This window comes from Cajanus cajan, chromosome 10 (genome assembly GCF_000230855.2).
Source record: "Cajanus cajan strain Asha chromosome 10, NIPB_CcT2T_4, whole genome shotgun sequence".
NCBI lineage: Eukaryota > Viridiplantae > Streptophyta > Magnoliopsida > Fabales > Fabaceae > Cajanus > Cajanus cajan.
This window is the reverse complement of record NC_138526.1, coordinates 38,737,896-38,759,077: the sequence shown is the minus strand read 5'-3', so window position 1 is coordinate 38,759,077 and position 21,182 is coordinate 38,737,896. Positions and strand designations below refer to the sequence as shown.

Genomic DNA, 21,182 nt, shown 5'->3' with positions numbered 1-21,182 from the left:
GTATGTATGATATCTTTTGCATGAGAACCTTAAATAGTAGCTTTTCTTTTTATAATATTGTGTTATGTATATATATTGAGTATAGAGACTTACTGGGTTGTTATATTATTCGACTCGAACAAAATTGTTTTTAAATTAAACAACTATGGTTTGTACCAAAATTTATAGTCAAGTGTTTTTAAAAATTTTTTTTATTATTATAAAACTAATATAACAACTAAAATTTTAATTTGTTATCATTATTGTAACTCTTACGAATTTAAAAAAAAAAATCTTAAATTCAATGACCTATTAAAGTATTTATTTGTGGGGGATGCACCTAAAGACGTACGTATTGGCATTCACTGGCGTTAAGTCAACTGCATGAGATTTTGCAGGATGGCATTCATGTACCATCTCAACTGAACGCATTGAATTGAATTAAGGCATGCACACACTGAGACGAAATGGAACTGTGTTTGATTGCATGCAGTCCGGGCCAGCCACGAGCCATGAATGTATTTGGCTATATATTCAAGTTTTGATTCTCTCTTCTCTTGTCCAGATGCTTTGAAAATGATGTCTCTTGTGCCAATGGAAGATGGTCCTCAAACGCTGCCTAGCTAGTTGACATATATTCAAATTCATGTGGGGCTGCTCCAAATGACTTGTCCATCAAAATCATTCTATCTCTCTTCTTCATGCCAACCCAAACACAGCATCATACACTTTTCATTCTAATTTCCTCCTTCATATTGCATTCATTTTATATTTTTACTATATTCAAACCCAATTAATGTCCATCTATTCATTTGTTTTCGGTATATACGCCACTCTTTCATACAACATATAAAACAGTAGATAAAAATTGAAGTTATACATTAATTAGATATAAGATAAATAAAGAATTTATAAGCGAAAAATAATTTTCATCTTTTAATTAAATCTATTTCTTATTTTAAGATGATATTAAAACTATTTTAAATCTACTTTAAAGTGGTTACTCATTATTGTTCATGTATCAAGTCTAATAATATTAGATGCTAAAAGGATTTTAAGAAAAAATCAAATTTTATATTGACCAAATTTACACTATTAATGTATATATTATTTGCTCTATAAGAATTAAATTTATCATCAATTAGAGATAAATTTATACCATTATTTATAATTGTTAAAATATCTTGAACTATTGTTAATTATTAAAAGTATTTGGAAAACATATAGATAATTTCTCAAATTAACTAAATTCAAATATGTTAATTAAGATTTTGAATTTAAGTATTACAAATAAATAAATAAAAACATGATTAAAAAAGAATCTCATTAAAAAATAAACTAAAATCTTAGTTATTGACAAATTAAGACGATAATAATAATATTATTCGATGAATAACATGATAGTAAAAGAAAGTTAAGTTAGAGTTGTCTAAATATTTTGGAATTCATTTATTTCTTATGAGGGTTCTGGAGCATTTCATGCATGTAACATGATTTTATGGTCTTGAAATATCAGTATATGATGTTTATAAACTATAACATACAATTAGTAAATGACATGTGGAGTGAAAGGTTTTAATCCTTTTGTTTTGGAGCTGGATAGCTTCTCATCATATCGTAGCAAGAACGCTACATATGTCTTTTTCATCTTTGTGCGTCCACCCAACGTATTTCTAATAATAATAATAACAATAATAATAATAATAATAATAATAATAATTATTATTATTATTATTATTATTGTTATTATTATTTTTTAAAAAAATTAATTATATATTCAACGAATAATGCTTTACAGAGAAATTAAAAGTTCAATTTGGAGGTGATAGGTGGCATTTATCCGAGAACTTTATTTTTTTAGTAAATTAGCTGAACACTTTTATTATATTTATTAAGTACGTTTCACGAATTTGACCACGAAGTTTGCTTGCTATACAAAGTCAAAATAAAACTAAAAGTCATGTTCATATTTTACTTGACAACATACAAACATCTTTGGTCCTTTGGTTCATTTTGGGCATTCGTGTCGTTTCACAAAAGTTGTTTTGTAATATTTATATTAGTCTTGTTGACACGTAAAAAGGTATAAAACTATTGTTTTTTCTAAAAAGAATCACCATGCATCACCAGCCGCGGGTTCAACACCTTCAATAATTGTAGCTAGTTTTAGTTTTAAGGTTTAGGTGATGTAGTCTGTAAGTATGCAACATGTGATATAATAATAATAATAATAATAATAATAATAAGAATAATAATAATAATAATAATGATAAAGGTGGTAAGATAGTGAAAATAATAGTAATAACAAGGACAACGATAGTAATGATAGTAATGATGTCACCTTATTATTATTATTGTCACTATCATTATTTACACTACCATCATATTATTATTTTCAATACCATTGTTATTGTGTTATTGTGTTATTGTGTTGTTGTGTAATTGTAACGACCCGGCTGGTCTCTACATTCACAACCATAACACACCGGAAACACTAGGCAGAATAGAACGAGTATATATATATAGGATCTAGAATATAAATATATACAGATGTCCCAAATTCGACTAGAGTTAGGGTGACCAATACAAAAAGATACATCCAAAGCCACTATGCCAAGTGGCTGAAACAAAACAAAACCAAACATCGACAAGAGTCAGTCCCGCCTACCAGCTGCAAACTCACCACTGGCCACCATCTAACCCTGCTCTGCTCCCATACATAGTATGATCATCGCAGTCCAAACACATGGAAACAACAAAAAGGGTAAGCTAGCATAAAAAGGACAACATATAGGAAAATTTTAAGCAATAACAACAATTACAACCACCAACAATTCATCAATAAACATCCTGTCAGTTTTACAACACAATTTACCGATACACACACAATGCGTCGTCACGCATATCACCTCGGAGATCTCCTACAACAACTCAGCCTTTCGGCCTACATCACCTTAGCCTTTCGGCTTACAACACCTCAGCCTTTCGGCCAACAACACCTCAGCCTTACAGCCTACAACATCCAATATCATCACACAGTACAACACAACTGTACAGCTCAACATATCATCTTACAACAATGTACAACTAATACAACTCAACATATCCAGCAACAATATTATCTACTAATCATCGCATCATATTCGTCCATTTCAACTCAACTCAGCATATAATGAATTATCATCTATGCGCCCGGCGCACTCATGGTTGCGCCCAGTGCAGTTCAACCAAAAGGGCACCAGGGGCCAGAGCGCCCGGCGCAAGCATTCCCGCGCCCGGCGGGACTCAACCAAAGAGCCCAAAGCTCTCACGCGCTTGGCGCAATAACTAATTGCGCCCAACGCATGCTAAACAGAGACTCCAAGGAGTCTCTCGCGCCCGGCGTTCCCAAACTCACGCCCAGCGTGGGAAAGGCAGAGACCTCCCTTGGTCTCGCGCCCAGCACAAATCTGAATTGCGCCCGGCGCGGTTCAACCTACGCTCGGCGTGGGCCATCTAGAGGCTAACATCTCCAAGCCCGCCCGGCGCACACATCTTTGCGCCCGGCGGATTGCCTAAATGCTGCCCTTAGATGGCCACGCGCCCGTCGCGAAGAACTGCGCCCAGCGCGAGTTCAGCAGTAAACCTCATATTTTCGAAAACTCTCCAACAATTTGCAAAATAATCAGAAAAATTCCACATGCAATCGGTTCAAATTACTACATTTTCATCCCAGAGTCCAAAAACACTACCTTTTTCAACATGCAACAACAAAACCATCAAAAAGGCCCAAAATTTGGTCAAACCTTCAAAGAACCCCAAAACTTCCAATTTCAACATTTTAACAAATTCATCAAACATCGACCAACTTCAACAGCTACCGAGTTTGCAACAACCTATTTTCAACCAAAATTAACAACAAACCTAACTTCCCTTACCTCGGGCCAAAGATCCGAGCTTCGGGATAGAGAAATGGAGAAGAAGAGAGTACGAAGTGGGCTTGAATGAAGGAGAAAGGAGAAGAGGAATCCAACACCAGCTAGCAATTCGAGTGACTCCGCTCCACCACCTTGTAGTAGCCAAAAGAAAGAACCAAGGTAAAAGAGTGAAGATTGAGAGTGAGATGAGAGTGTCGGGAAAGGAAAAATATGAACTAGGGTCTCACAACCTCCCCAACAACAAGAGTTTTCGTCCCCGAAAATAGACTTACTTGGGAAAGAAATGGGTACCGCTCCCTGAACTGTTGCTCCACTTCCCAAGTAGCTTCACCAGTAGCTGCATCCCACAACACCTTCACCAGAGCAATGGACTTGCCCCGCAACTCCTTCAGCTTATGATCAACTACAGCTACTGGCAACTTCTCAAAAGTCAGGTTCTCCTTCACCTGCACATCATCTAACTCCATCACATGGCTCGGGTCATGGACGTACTTCCTCAGCTAGGAGACATGAAACACATCGTGCAGGTTTGAAAGAGACGGTGGCAAAGCCAACCGATAGACAACCGGACCCACACGCTGTATGACCTGGTAGGGATCCACGAACCTCGGTGTCAACTTTCTAGCTTTCAGTGCTCTACCCACACTAGAAGTCGAAGTCACCTTCAGAAACACATGCTCCCCTTCGGCAAACTCCAAAGGCTTCCTCCTCTTGTCAGCATACAACTTCTGCCTACTCTGAGCAGTCTTCATCCTTTCCTGAATCATCTTCACTTTCTCAGTAGTTTGTAGGATTAGCTCCGGACCTACCACCACTGACTCACCATCCTGGTACCAGCACAGAGGAGTCCTACATCTTCTACCATACAACGCTTCAAATTGTGCCATCCCAATGCTTGCATGAAAACTGTTGTTGTAGGTGAACTCAACCAACGGTAGGATCTCCTCCCAGCTACCCAAGTGGTCTAACACACAAGCCCTAAGAAGATCCTCCAAGGACTGGATTGTCCTTTCTGACTGACCATCCGTCTGTGGATGATAAGCAGAGCTCAACTTCAACTTCGTGTCTAAGGCTTGGTGTAGACTCTGCCAAAATCTGGAAGTGAACCTCGGATCTCTGTCTAAAATAATACTGGAAGGCACCCCGTGCAACCGTACTATTTCCCTCACATACAACTGCGTCAGCTTCTCCAAGGACCACTTGATGTTGACAGGAAAGAAGTGTGCGCACTTGGTCAACCGGTCTACAATCACCCAGATAGCATCACTATTCCTAGCTGACCTAGATAACCCAACAATGAAATCCATGGTAATGCTATCCCACTTCCACTCCGGAATCTCCATCTGCTGCATCAACCCACTCGGCTTCTGATGCTCCACCCTTGCCTTCTGACAAGTCAGACAGGCCGCCACATACTCAGTTATCTCCCTCTTCATGCCAGGCCACCAGAAAGTCTTCCTGAGGTCTTGGTACATCTTAGTTATACCCGGATGTATGCTAAGTTTACTCTTGTGGCCTTCTTCCAACATAACTTTCTTCAGGTCAGCATCCTGAGGTAGGCAAACTCTGCCCTTGAACCTCAAGATTCCATCTTCTCCCAGTTCGAAGCCAACAGCCTTTTCGGTACCCAGCAACCCAAGAAGCTTCACCAACTCAGCATCTTGCAACTGCTTAAGTCCAACCTGCCTCAAGAACTCATTAGTTATGGTAACCGTCCCACAACTAATGTGATCCTGAGCTAACTCCACACCGAGGTTCAAATCTCTGAATTTCTCAATCAGTTCCAACTCCCTCACCATCATACTCGACATGTGGATGGATTTCCTACTCAACGCGTCCGCCACAACATTGGCCTTACCAGGATGATACATCAACTGGAAGTCATAGTCCTTCAGAAACTCCTCCACCGTCTCTGCCTCATGTTCAGCTCCTTCTGATCAAACAGATACTTCAGACTCTTATGATCACTAAAGACGCTGAACCGAGCACCATACAAATAGTGTCGCCATATCTTCAAGGCAAAAACAACCGCTGCCAACTCCAATTCATGAGTGGGAGAATTCCTCTCATGGTTCTTCAGTTGCCTTGAAGCATAGGCCATCACCTTCCCGTGTTGCATCAGCACACACCCAAGACCCTGGTGAGAAGCATCACAATACACCTCAAAGAGCTCACTAGAATCCGGCAACACCAACACAGGAGAAGTAGTCAACCTCCTCTTCAACTCCTCAAAACTCCGCTCACAGGCATCTTTCCGAATGAACGGCTGCTCCTTCCTCGTCAGCTGGGTTAGAGGCGCTACTATCTTGGAGAACCCCTCAATGAACCGTCGATAGTAACCCGCCAAACCCATAAAGCTCCAAATGTCAGTGACAGTCCTCGGACGTTCCCACTGTAACACCGACTCCACCTTAGCCGGATCAACAACAATCCCCTCAGCTGAAATCACGTGACCCAAGAACTACACTTCATCCAACCAGAACTCACATTTTGAAAGCTTAGCATACAGCTGCTTCGCCTTCAAAATCTCCAGCACCACCCTCAAGTGCTCTTCATGCTCTTCTTGGGTTCTTGAATAAATCAAAATATCATCAATGAACACCACTACGAATTTATCCAAGAACGGCCGGAAGATCCTGTTCATGTAATCCATGAACACTGCAGGGGCATTGGTCATACCAAACGGCATCACGACATACTCATAGTGACCATACCTCGTCCTGAAAGCAGTCTTTGGTATGTCACCCTCCCTCACCCTAATCTGGTGATAACCTGACCTCAAATCGATCTTAGAAAACACCGATGCTCCCCTCAACTAATCCATCAAGTCATCTATCCGGGGAAGAGGAGATATTTGTTCTTAATGGTCAACTGCTGGAAATCTACACAAAGTCGACTACCCCCATCCTTCTTCTTCACCAACAATACAAGGGCACCCCACGGTGAAACACTCGACCGCACCAACTGCTTCTTCAATAGGTCTTCCAACTGACTTTTCAACTCAATCAGCTCGGCAGGAGTCATCCTATAGGGAGCCACTGACACTGGCCCCGCACCTGGAACCAAGTCAATGCTAAACTCCATTTCCCTAACAGGAGGCAACCCAGGCACGTCATCGGGAAACACCTCAGCAAAATCTCTCACCACATCTATCTAAGAAATAACCCTCTCAGTCTCCACGCTCATAGCAGCCAGCAGGAGGCAACACTCCGCTCCATCTCTCAGCAAAGATTCAGCTTGGCCAGCTGAAATCAACAATTCATCCTCCTCTTTGGGAAAGATCAACCGTCTATTGGCACAATCTATAAGGATACGATTGGCAGATAACCAATCCATCCCTAAGATTATGTCAATATCAACCAAAGGCAAACAAATCAAATTTACCTTGTACTTCTTCCCATTCACAACAACAGGACAGTTAGCACACAGCTCAGAAGCAACTACTGAAGAAGATGCGGGCGTCGACACTAGCAGTCTCAACCCCAAGTCACACACAGACATACCCAGTACAGCAACACAAGCATAGGAAATAAATGAATGGGAAGCCCCAGAGTCAAACAAAAATATCACATTCTTACCGGCAGCCTTGCCCTTCCCCTTCACTATATCAGAAGAAGTCGAAGCCTCAGCACCCGTCAAAGAAAACACCCTACCAGCTATAGTGGGTCTGTCACCCCTCTGAGTCTCAGCTCTCTGTACACTATGTTAAGTCTCAATTTTACCTCTTTTTGGATGAGACTTATTGAACAAATTCCACTCATCCTTTGAACCATTGCAATATAATTGTTCTCTTTTTGGTTCATTTTGTGTGCAGATATAACTAACCCAAATTCATCTAACAATACCTTAATCCACCTCATTTTTTGTGCAGGTATTGAGGAAGAGTGGAAAGTTGAAGACTCTTAGGATTGGAAACCTAAGAAGCTAAGGAGCAGAGAAGAGGTTCTGCGCCGGGCTCAATATAACCTGCGCTGGGCGTGACAAAAACAGAGTATTTCATCTCTGCCAGTTATATTGCGCCGGGCGCAAAAGGAATTAAGCCGGGCGCAAAAGGAATTAAGCCGGGCGCAAAAAGAATTGCGCCGGGCTTGTGTTGAGACAGAGAGTGCTTGACTTCTCTGGAAGAACTTGCGCCGGGCGCAAAGAATTGTGCGCCGGGCGCGAAGAATTGTGCGCCGGGCACGGAACCCTAATCTGATCTCCCAGGCTCGTATTTGAAGCCATTTTCGGGGATCTTTCTCTCCATTCTCACATTGGGCGCCTCCAGGAGCTGCGGAAGGGATTCCCAGGGCTTGGGATCGTCCGTGTGCGGATCTTTCCTTCGGTTCTTCACTTCCTCTTCCATCTCTATTTTGTATTTGCCCTCTTTGTTGAGTGGTTTCACCCATTTTGTGGGGTTAGATGTAACCAACGTACTCTACTGTAATCTTTACGGTTTTAATGATATATATACATGTTGTTTTATTCTTTGTTGTGTTTGTTTCTATTCTTAATGCTTGCTTTGGATTGAGCACCCTTTGCATGATTTAAGGTTCCATGGGTATTGGAAAATAACCTTTGAAACTAGTTCTGAAACATATGCCTAGTGGTGATTGTATCTAGGGATAGAGCTTGACCCATTAGTAGTCTTAAACCCTAGCCCGTAATGCGGGTGTAGATATTGGGTACTCAAGGGATTGATATTCAATATCCGCACCTAGGCTCTTTCTCTAAGGGATTAGGTTTGAGTAAACTCTTGGGTTGACTAAGCAATGAATTCAACAAGAGATTAAGGATACATTAGTGTTACGTTTGGTGAAATCTGACCCCCACAACCTCACAATACCACAATACCATTCCTTACCTTTTCCACTCACAAAACAATATTTATTTACAGCTTTCATTCCAATAGTCACAACTTTGAATTCACTGCACAAACTATGAAATTGGAATTATTCTTTAGTCACGAATAGTCAATAAATGCTTATATTACCTTCTAATCCCTGTGGATACGATATTTTTACTACTTGAACGGCCGGTATACTTGCCGTGTTTGAGACCGTTGATAGAATTAAACGAATTTACAAATATTAACAAAAGCACTTCAACGGAAATCTCAACAAGTTTTTGGCGCCGTTGCCGGGGATTAGAATGGCGATTTAGTATTTATAGCTATTTGTGACTTATTCTTTTACTTTTATTTTCATTTTATGGTAGCAATGAATTGTTGAAGCTGACCTGGGCGCTCTAGTCCTCTACTTTCTCCTGTATGCTAGGTACTATGAACAAGATTGACCAATCCCTCTGAGCAATTGTTGAGCAATCATGAGATTGAGCACAAAGCAAGGAGGAACAAGAGCAACAGGAGGAGAAGGAGAGTAGAGCACTTCAAGTTGGCCACCGTCAGGCTCGGGACAGTAAACAAGCGCTTCCTGGGAGGCAACCCAGAGATCTGAACTGTGTTTAAGATTTTTGTTGCATGTTGTTCTGTGTTATAAGTGTTGTTTAGTATTATGTGTTGTGTTTTGTGTTATATGTTTTGTGGTATATGTTGTTTGTGTTATGTGTTAGTTGTTAGAATCATGTTTGAATGGGTAAATATAGGGTACATTTTGTTTGGAATGTGAGGAATGAGGCAATTTTGTGTCTAGGTGGAAATAAGGCCTGATCCTAATTTAAAACCTGGGCAAATTGACCTTTTAAAGTGACTACGCGCCGGGCGTGACTCTTTTGCGCCCGGCCTAATACTCAATTTTTGGTCTCTGGAACCACCACGCCGGGCGCGTTTAACGCACGCCCGGCGCGATATCAGATTTTGAAACCTCGTTGATTTTTACTGATATTAAGCCCGGCGCATCTGTGTTAAGCCCGGCGCACCACATTCCTGACAGCCCATATTTATCTGTTTTCAATCATGTTTCTTTATGTTCTGTTGTATGTTGTATGTTTGTGTGCTTTAAGTTGCATTGTTATAGTTCATTTCCGTGTGCATGCATGTTGTGCTTAATTTTGGTCTAAGGATATTCTCCATTTTTGCTATATTTGCTTGGTCATCACTGTGTATAATTTTTGTGCTCACCATGTTCTTTCATGAGTACACTCTGCAATCACTTCTGGTTACCAGGACTTTCAGGCGTATACTGGTTGGCCTGGGGACCAGGCTCCTAAGTTTGGGGGAGTGGAGCTGCTGAGGTTGATGGAGTTGATGATGGTGGAGCAGCTCTTGGAGATGATGATGACCAGACCCCATAGATGGAAGCAGATGGAGCCTACCTTAGTTTACCTTTGTCTATTGCAATTTATTCTTCTGTCTTTTATTTTCAGTATTTAACTGTTTTTATATATAGTCTTTTTGACGATTACTTTGTTGGTTCTTTTGTGAATAGTCTGCCTTAGCATGGTTTTTAATCTTGTTGATACTTGTTTTGCTTGTGGTCGATTCTGGATTATAGTTTGCTTGATGTCTATGTTGTGTGTACCTTAGACATTTTCAAGTCACATTAGATCTTTAGTTCATGACTAGTTGCATACGGGTTTCAATGTTGATCATAGAACTGAGCTGAGTTCGATAATTTATGGATGCATAGCCGGGTGAGGTTTGAGCCTAAAACACTTATGAGTGAACTACGCTTAAGTTGCATGATAGACTTTGCTTGAGTTTCCCTGGTGGTTTGCTTATGTTGTGCACTTATATGATCAAGGCATTCATACTCCTCTATTTTGTAACCATCTAAGCCAAAAAGCCATCTCCACTCTTCACTTGACCCATACCTTTCTAAGCCTAAACACCACACCTTCCACTTGTCCCAAACCATGAAAAATTAACCATAACCCTTTCTTTGGTTAAGAGAGCAAACTGATGACATCAAATAAGTTTGGGGGAGTTGAAGAATGGGAAGTTTTGGGAAGAAGAAAGTATGTGGTCAGCCATTACAAAACAAAAACAAAAAAAAAAAAAAAAAAAAAAAAAAAGAGAAAAAAAAAGCAAAACAAAAACAAAAATATTAAGATGCAAAAATATAAATATGCATCTCATAAAGGCTAATGGCTTGGATCAGGTAAAGGGCATGTGCCAAATTGTTGTAATGGGGTATGGAGAGGGACATCATTGTAAAATCTTATTTGCTCTCTTAAGCTATAGCACCTTCAATCCTTGAAAAACCATAAAACTGCTACCGCTTGACCCTGCTTGACCCAGATTGCCCTAATAAAGACCTTGTGATAAGTGTCTGCATTTGTTTTACCACTGGTTTCATTTGGAAACGAAGAGCAAAGTTGAATTATGTGGCGTGAGTAGTAGACTAGAGAGAAACACTCACCCTGATACACTAGTGTGCATAGAGAGAAACATTTTCCTAGTGAGGATGCATACACAGATAGTCATTACTCTTCTCAGCTCTTTGATCTCTTTTGAAACCTTTGTTTGCACCTTGTCATGTTCTATTGCAATAATTGTGATTAGAAATTCATCTGAGGTTCATGCTTGCGAAAAGAAGATACAAGTAAACTAGGATGTAGAAATTGACTCACTTGCATTGCTTGTTATCTGCTAGATTAATTACCTTTTGCTTGAGGACAAGCAAGGTTCTAAGTTTGGGGGAGTTGTTAAGTCTCAATTTTACCTCTTTTTGGATGAGACTTATTGAACAAATTCCACTCATCCTTTGAACCATTGCAATATAATTGTTCTCTTTTTGGTTCATTTTGTGTGCAGATATAACTAACCCAAATTCATCTAACAATACCTTAATCCACCTCATTTTTTGTGCAGGTATTGAGGAAGAGTGGAAAGTTGAAGACTCTTAGGATTGGAAACCTAAGAAGCTAAGGAGCAGAGAAGAGGTTCTGCGCCGGGCTCAATATAACCTGCGCTGGGCGTGACAAAAACAGAGTATTTCATCTCTGCCAGTTATATTGCACCGGGCGCAAAAGGAATTAAGCCGGGCGCAAAAGGAATTAAGCCGGGCGCAAAAAGAATTGCGCCGGGCTTGTGTTGAGACAGAGAGTGCTTGACTTCTCTGGAAGAACTTGCGCCGGGCGCGAAGAATTGTGCGTCGGGCGCGGAACCCTAATCTGATCTCCCAGGCTCGTATTTGAAGCCATTTTCGGGGATCTTTCTCTCCATTCTCACATTGGGCGCCTCCAGGAGCTGCGGAAGGGATTCCCAGGGCTTGGGATCGTCCGTGTGCGGATCTTTCCTTCGGTTCTTCACTTCCTCTTCCATCTCTATTTTGTATTTGCCCTCTTTGTTGAGTGGTTTCACCCATTTTGTGGGGTTAGATGTAACCAACGTACTCTATTGTAATCTTTACGGTTTTAATGATATATATACATGTTGTTTTATTCTTTGTTGTGTTTGTTTCTATTCTTAATGCTTGCTTTGGATTGATCACCCTTTGCATGATTTAAGGTTCCATGGGTATTGGAAAATAACCTTTGAAACTAGTTCTGAAACATATGCCTAGTGGTGATTGTATCTAGGGATAGAGCTTGACCCATTAGTAGTCTTAAACCCTAGCCCGTAATGCGGGTGTAGATATTGGGTACTCAAGGGATTGATATTCAATATCCGCACCTAGGCTCTTTCTCTAAGGGATTAGGTTTGAGTAAACTCTTGGGTTGACTAAGCAATGAATTCAACAAGAGATTAAGGATACATTAGTGTTACGTTTGGTGAAATCTGACCCCCACAACCTCACAATACCACAATACCATTCCTTACCTTTTCCACTCACAAAACAATATTTATTTACAGCTTTCATTCCAATAGTCACAACTTTGAATTCACTGCACAAACTATGAAATTGGAATTATTCTTTAGTCACGAATAGTCAATAAATGCTTATATTACCTTCTAATCCCTGTGGATACGATATTTTTACTACTTGAACGGCCGGTATACTTGCCGTGTTTGAGACCGTTGATAGAATTAAACGAATTTACAAATATTAACAAAAGCACTTCAACAGAAATCTCAACACACTACTCCTCTGAGTATCAGCTCTCTGCGCATCTCTCCTCGGTGTACTCCCCTCCGGTCTGCTCCTGGTGGGACAATTGAACGACAAATGGCCCATCTGCTGACATCTGTAACATCTGCTCTCCGTGTGTGGACAATCCCTGATCAAATGGGATCCACCACACCTGTAACATCTCAGAGTGGCACCTCCACTCTGTCTACCTCCACTAGCAGTACTGGAAAATTGCCTACTAACAGGACCCCCTTGCTGTGATTGGGGCCTATCATACGGTTTCCTCTGACTTCCTCCTCCCCTCTTGGACCCAGCTGGTCCCTCAGTAGCTCTGATCACACGATCACCCCCTTCTAACCTCTCCACAATCTTCGCCTTCTCTACCAAGGCAGGAAACTCGGTGATGGCCATAGGCACCACCACCTTCTTCAACTCATACTTCAGACCCTTTGCAAACTTTCTGCAATTCCAGGCCTCAGAAATAGTCTGTGAATAAAAACGAGTCAAGTGCTCGAACCTCATTGCATACTCCGATACAGACAGCCCTCCCTGGTGCAACCGCATGAACTCAGCCTCCTTGGCGTGCCTCACGCTCTCCGGGAAATACTTCTCCATAAACACCATCCGAAAGCACTCCCAGTCAACTATAACTCCCCTCGCCACAAGCATCTGATATGTGCCCCTCCACCAATGCTCGGCCTCTCCCACAAGCATATACACATCATACGCCAATCTCTTCTCTAGAGAACATCCAAGAACGGAAAAAATCTTCTCTAGCTCATGGATCCAGCAGTCAGCTACCTCTGGATCTGCATCTCCTGCAAACTGTGGAGGATTACACTTCCGGAACTCAGCAAGATCCCGGCTCTCTTGTGACCCTGTAGGTCTTGCTGCACCTGCTGCAACTCTTTCAGCCTTCATCCTAGCAAAATAAGTATTTTGCTGTTGCATAGCCATAGCCATCATTTTTATGGCACGGGTTATCTGTTCGTTGGTTCTAGTCATCGTCTACAAAAATAACAACATTTTCAGTATACTTCTACTCAACCCAACAACAATTAGTAACACAGCCATTCCTCACATCCATCAACATAGCAAACAACACAACAGAACAGCACAACACAGAGTTAACACAACAAAAGCCTAAAGGAACCACCCCCAAAGAGTGTCCACTAGACTCGACCTGCTCTAATACCACTAAAGTGTAACGACCCGGCTGGTCTCTACACTCACAACCATAACACATCGAAAACACTAGGCAGAATAGAACGAGTATATATATATAGGATCTAGAATATAAATATATACAGATGTCCCAAATCCGACTAGAGTTAAGGTGTCCAATACAAAAAGATACATCCAAAGCCACTATGCCAAGTGGCTGAAACAAAACAAAACCAAACATCGACAAGAGTCAGTCCCGCCTACCAGCTGCAAACTCACCACTGGCCACCATCTAACCCTGCTCTGCTCCCATACATAGTATGATCATCGCAGTCCAAACACATGGAAACAACAAAAAGGGTAAGCTAGCATAAAAAGGACAACATATAGGGAAATTTTAAGCAATAACAACAATTACAACCACCAACAATTCATCAATAAACATCCTGTTAGTTTTACAACACAATTTACCAATACACACACAATGCGTCGTCACGCATATCACCTCGGAGATCTCCTACAACAACTCAGCCTTTCGGCCTACATCACCTCAGCCTTTTGGCCTACAACACCTCAACCTTTCGGCCTACAACACCTCAGCCTTACGATCTATAACATCCAATATCATCACACAGTACAACACAACTGTACAGCTCAACATATCATCTTACAACAATGTACAACTAATACAACTCAACATATTCAACAACAATATTATCTACTAATCATCGCGTCGTATTCGTCCATTTCAATTCAACTCAGTGTAACAGCCCAAGCAACCCGCATGAGGATATTGTCCGCTTTGGCCCACGGCCGCACGGTTTTGCTCTTGGCGATGACACGCATGCCACCCCAAAAGGCCTCCTCACAAGGAAGGTATCCACACCCATATATATGGCATGCTTCGTTCGCCTTCCTAACCGATGTGGGACTATATCCACCCCCCCTCAAGGGAGTCCAGCGCCCTCGCTGGCACACCGATCCGGGCCCCGGCTCTGATACCAATGTAACAGCCCAAGCAACCCGCATGAGGATATTGTCCGCTTTGGCCCACGGCCGCACGGTTTTGCTCTTGGCGATGACACGCATGCCACCCCAAAAGGCCTCCTCACAAGGAAGGTATCCACACCCATATATATGGCATGCTTCGTTCGCCTTCCTAACCGATGTGGGACTATATCCACCCCCCCTCAAGGGAGTCCAGCGCCCTCGCTGGCACACCGATCCGGGCCCCGGCTCTGATACCAATGTAACAGCCCAAGCAACCCGCATGAGGATATTGTCCGCTTTGGCCCACGGCCGCACGGTTTTGCTCTTGGCGATGACACGCATGCCACCCCAAAAGGCCTCCTCACAAGGAAGGTATCCACACCCATATATATGGCATGCTTCGTTCGCCTTCCTAACCGATTTAAGTGTAGGGATATAGTCCCACATCGGTTAGGAAGGCGAACGAAGCATGCCATATATATGGGTGTGGATACCTTCCTTGTGAGGAGGCCTTTTGGGGTGGCATGCGTGTCATCGCCAAGAGCAAAACCGTGCGGCCGTGGGCCAAAGCGGACAATATCCTCATGCGGGTTGCTTGGGCTGTTACATTGGTATCAGAGCCGGGGCCCGGGCCGGTGTGCCAGCGAGGGCGTTGGACTCCCTTGAGGGGGGGTGGATATAGTCCCACATCGGTTAGGAAGGCGAACGAAGCATGCCATATATATGGGTGTCGATACCTTCCTTGTGAGGAGGCCTTTTGGGGTGGCATGCGTGTCATCGCCAAGAGCAAAACCGTGCGGCCGTGGGCCAAAGCGGACAATATCCTCATGCGGGTTGCTTGGGCTGTTACATTGATATAGTCCCACATCGGTTAGGAAGGCGAACGAAGCATGCCATATATATGGGTGTGGATACCTTCCTTGTGAGGAGGCCTTTTGGGGTGGCATGCGTGTCATCGCCAAGAGCAAAACCGTGCGGCCGTGGGCCAAAGCGGACAATATCCTCATGCGGGTTGCTTGGGCTGTTACATTGGTATCAGAGCCGGGGCCCGGATCGGTGTGCCAGCGAGGGCGCTGGACTCCCTTGAGGGGGGGTGGATATAGTCCCACATCGGTTAGGAAGGCGAACGAAGCATGCCATATATATGGGTGTGGATACCTTCCTTGTGAGGAGGCCTTTTGGGGTGGCATGCGTGTCATCGCCAAGAGCAAAACCGTGCGGCCGTGGGCCAAAGCGGACAATATCCTCATGCGGGTTGCTTGGGCTGTTACACTCAGCATATAATGAATTATCATCTATGCGCCCAGCACACTCATGGCTGCGCCCAGCACAGTTCAACCAAAAGGGCACCAGGGGCTAGAGCGCCTGGCGCAAGCATTCCCGCGCCCGGTGGGACTCAACCAGAGAGCCCAAAGCTCTCACACGCTTGGCGCAATAACTAATTGCGCCCAGCGCATGCTAGACAAAGACTCCAAGGAGTCTCTCGCGCCTGGCGTGCCCAAACTCACGCCCAGCGTGGGAAAGGTAGAGACCTCCCTTGGTCTCATGCCCAGTGCAAATCTGAATTGCGCCTGGCGCCTCCCATGGCAGAGACTCCAAGGAGTCCCCGCGCCCAGCGCGGCCAAAATTACGCCCAGCGTCAAGTCAGAAGTTCAAAACCAAGTTACAACTGACATCGCGCCCAGCACGGTTCAACCTACGCCCGGCGTGGGCCATCCAGAGGCTAACATCTCCAAGCCCGCCCGGCGCACACATCTTTGCGCCCGGCGGATTGCCTAAATGCCGCCCGGATGGCCAAGAGTTCAGCAGTAAACCTCATATTTTCGAAAACTCTCCAACAATCTGCAAAATAATCAGAAAAATTCCACATGCAATCGGTTCAAATTGCTACATTTTCATCCAGAGTCCAAAAACACTACCTTTTTCAACTTGCAACAACAAAACCATCAAAAAGGCCCAAAATTTGGTCAAACCTTCAAAGAACCCTAAAACTTCCAATTTCAGCATTTTAACAAATTCATCAAACATTGACCAACTTCAACAGCTACCGAGTTTGCAACAACCTATTTTCAACCAAAATTAACAACAAACCTAACTTCCCTTACCTCGGGCCAAAGATCCGAGCTTCGAGATAGAGAAACGGAGAAGAAGAGAGTACGAAGTGGGCTTGAATGAAGGAGAAAGGAGAAGAGGAATCCAACACCAGCTAGCAATCCGAGTGACTCCGCTCCACCACCTTGTAGTAGCCAAAAGAAAGAACCAAGGTAAAAGAGTGAAGATTGAGAGTGAGATGAGTGAAGAGAGATGAGAGTGTCGGGAAAGGAAAAATATGAACTAGGGTCTCACAGTAATGATAGTGACGATGGTAATGATGGTGACAACAATAATGAATAGTGCTAATAGTGATAATTGTGAAGGTGACATTCGTAATGGTCTTATAAGAACTATGTTTATAATTGAATTTTAATCTCAATTATTAATTTTTTATCCAAAGGTTGGTACTTAATCTTTTCATCTTTAATAATAAGACACTCCTCTCACTTGATGCACTCATTATGTGTGCATGTGTGTATAAGGAGCATATTCAATAAAAATGTTTTATTACGAAAGATGAGAGATCTAAATAATAGTCTTTAGATTATTTGATAGTTCATCAAATTACTTTATTTTATAATGTAATGTGGTATTTAAAATATATGTAAATATTCATTATTAAATTACATATCTAAAAAAAATTTAAGTTATATAAAATTTAATATATATGATCATGAATATAATATCACATAATTTAATGGTTAAATCAATTAAATTTCCTTTATATAAAAATTATTGAAGATATAAAATTTTATATAAATTTTTAAACTTATGCATGATATCAAGGGATCGTAACTCGAATAAGCAATACATAATAATTATAATTTTATATATTTATAAATTTAAAAATTAAAAAGTAAAAAGTAACATGTAATTTTTTTTATAAAAAAAAGCACATAATGATTTTTTAAGGCCGGGCATAACATGTATGTTGTGAAAATATATGAACATACTTACGATACAGTGATTATTAAAACGTCATGGGTTATATTTACATAACAGTAGAACACGTTTCTTTATAAAAAAAATAATAATAATAAAGGATTTTTTTAACAAAATATATCAGCAACATAATATGTTTACGAAATAGGAATCTTTTTTTATAAGAATATAAACTTTTTTTTAAGTCACGTGATTTTTTTTAAAAGCGACATGAACTCTTTTTTATAATGGAACAAAGGTTTTTTTTTTCTATAAAAGAAATGGATTATTTTTTAATATAGGAACAAAAACTGATTTTTAATAATTGAACAATATTGTTGAATGTTAATTATTGTGAGAAAATTTGGACAAAATAATCATTTAATTGATATCTGTCAATTGAGAGAAATTATTTTTCTATTTGATAAATAATTTCTTAATAATGAAAAAAAATAATATTATTGAATGTTAATGTTCTTACCGGAATTTGTCGTGTGGACGATCTTCCAAGTAAGATCGGTGAGCCTCCTTCACTGGTACGCTGGTGCTCCAAGATGGGGGTGGTACTTGTAAAAGAGACTCTGATGCTAAAGTTAGGGTCTGTATGAGTAATAGTCTCGTATATGTAATGCACGTACCTTGGTGTGATTTAGGGTTGCTTTTGGGCCTTGGGCCTGAGGTGAGGCGTAATATGATCAGATAACGGATCTCATATGGGGCAAGATCCTCGGGAATCAGTTATGATTCACCTACATACTGAGCTGATGTCACGCGGCGCGCGTCCGAGGTCGGCTTGCGTTGTGGTGTCGAGCTTGGAGCTCGGTTTCGCAGTACGGACAGTACACTAGCCCCCCGAGCTCCGAAGACCGTTGGTCGAGGAGTTAATGGCGAGCTCGTTGGGGAAAGTGGCTTTTCACATGTGTCGCGACCGTTCATTTCCCAGGAACGCGCAAGTGACGTACCATGGGAAATGACGGTTATGCAATGATGAATTTGCAATTAATTGTGCTGTCAGGCGTGCCCTTGAGTTGACACGTGGCGCGACCGTTTTGAATTGTTGGGAGAAGACTTTCTTTTCTCTCACTCGCGCCTCTTTGCCTTCTTCACTTTACTCTTCTTTCAACTTCTTGCGTACGCCGTTTCTCTCGTTTTCGTCCATCCTCCGTCTCCATTTTCTCCATTTCAGTCACCGTTTCCGGTAACCCCTTCGTTGTTAGGGTTATTTTCTAAAGAGGAGTACCAGGTACTTCCTTTTTACTGTCTTCTTTTCTTTTCTTCCCGGTTTTTCTTGTCTTTTCCATGGCTGGGGGAAGTGGTGCCGGTCCTTCTGCGCCTTCTCGGGGCAAGGCGCGTGGTAAGGCGGTGGCTACCGAGAAGGCCGCCGCCGAAAAGAGGGATCAGCCCCGGGGCCCAGAGCCAGGCATTCCTGGCTATGACTGGGTCAAGAGTGAGATGGCAGGGCCCCAAAGCGTCTTTCGGACCTTTCTAGAGGTCAATAGGATCTCCGGGTCGTGTAGGGTTTGCGACCCTTCGATCTCCCATATGATTCGGCTTGAGCCTTGTCAGGCCGATGAGGGCGTGTATATGGGGGAACCTACTGACCCTCCCCATTTCTATATGTATCAATGCTTTTTTAGGGATTTGGGTGTCTGTCTTCCCTTCACTCAATTCGAGTGTGATTTTTTGAATTTTATCAACTCGGCTCCTTTCCAGTTGCACCCCAACAGTTGGGGTTTTTTGAGGGCTTTCCAGGTCTTGTGTGCGGTTCTGGGGATAGAGGTGTCCCTTTGCGTCTTTTTTCATTTTTATCAACTGAAGCTAGGCGTTCCGCCTTATGGTATTTTGTCTTTGAATGGGAGTAGGGATGGGGGTTTGTTTACTCTCTACTCCCAATCATATAAAAACTTCAAACAGGAGTTCTTCCGGGTCGCCCTTATGGGTATTGACCCCCTGGAGGACGAGGTGTTCCACTTCGGCGGCTTGCCGAAATTTCCTTTTTACTGGTGTCCCAAACCGTCCCAAACCCTCGGAGGCGGCCGCCATTGAAAACCTTGCTGCGCTCCCTTGCCCGTTGGATTGCAAGCTCGTTCTGTCGCTTGCAAATTCGCCCTACAGGGAGAGGGGCCTAGAGAGTGAGTATTTCGTGTTTTGGTGGTTTGCCAGGGCTCATGTAATTTCCTTTTGTTGATGTGTTTCCGTTTTTGTCTGCAAGCATTATGGGGAAAAACTTGTGGCGCGAGCTTAAGCACCGCTACAACGTTACTGAGCTCGAGGTTCCCGAGCCTTCGAAGGAGGATGCTGTCCCCCTGAAGGATAGCCGAAAGAGAAAGAGGGGGGGAAAAGAGGTCGAGGGAACCTCCGCCCCTCTGGGTGTCGAGGAGGTGACCTCCAAGGCCGCTGATGCTGATGCGGTGGATCTCACTAAGAGTCCACCGTCTAAAGAGGCTCCCCCAGTGGGTACTGGGGGGCGGCCCAGGCTGCCGCGCAGGCCGCCGATGTGAGTGTCGTACTTCCTTATACGTTTCTTCTGTGTTAGATTTTGCTTGGTTTATTGTGGTGATGTGGGTTTTCTTATAGGTCGGGGTGGCCGTCACTGAGGTAGGAGTACGGGCGGCTGAGCAAGTTGCTCGAGTTGCCGAGGTGGTGAGTATTGTTTCTTCGGCTTTTCGTTGCCTTTTATTATGCTTTCTTGTCTTTTGATCTAGGGTCGTTTTTCGCAAGCAGGAGATGCTGCCGGGATGGCGACCTCCGGCGCTGGGCCAGTCGCTCCCGCCGCCGAAGAAGTGGCCCCAGCCACCGAGCGAGCCCCCCATGCTGCTGGGGTAAGCAGTGTTTACTTGTTTTTGGGGCTCCCCGTATGTCACCTTGTTCATTTTCTGACGTGGGGTTGGTTTTCGCAGGCGAGGGCGGAGGTTCCCATTGCGGACTCCTTGGATGCCGAGCAGGGGACACCGGTTTTCGTCTCCGTTGAGGCTCGCGGAGGGGGCCCGAGTCGTGAGGCTCCCCCGTCCACTGCTGCGGCCTCGGCACCGCCTTCTGGCTCGTCGCAGGGGGCTTCCTAGAGCCGATACTTGGCCCATCGCTTTGGGAAGGGCCTTTCGAAGGTGCGGCTGAACCACGTGAGTGCCTCAGCTGACATGGACTCCCTGTGGAGCTCGGGGGTGAC

The 21,182-nt window shown here is 43.1% G+C and overlaps 1 protein-coding gene across 1 annotated transcript; it reads right to left on the bottom strand.

Annotated features, from left to right (window-relative positions):
• Positions 1-12,823: 12,823 nt before the first annotated feature.
• On the bottom strand, positions 12,824-13,852 carry LOC109807308 (uncharacterized). The gene has a single exon (XM_083064847.1). The coding sequence runs from the start codon at positions 13,850-13,852 to the stop codon at positions 12,824-12,826; it is 1,029 nt and encodes a 342-aa protein (XP_082920973.1).
• Positions 13,853-21,182: the final 7,330 nt, after the last annotated feature.

Coding starts and splice junctions, on each gene's coding strand:
- LOC109807308 (XM_083064847.1), bottom strand. CDS start 13,852: ATGACTAGAACCAACGAACAGATAACCCGTGCCATAAAAATGATGGCT.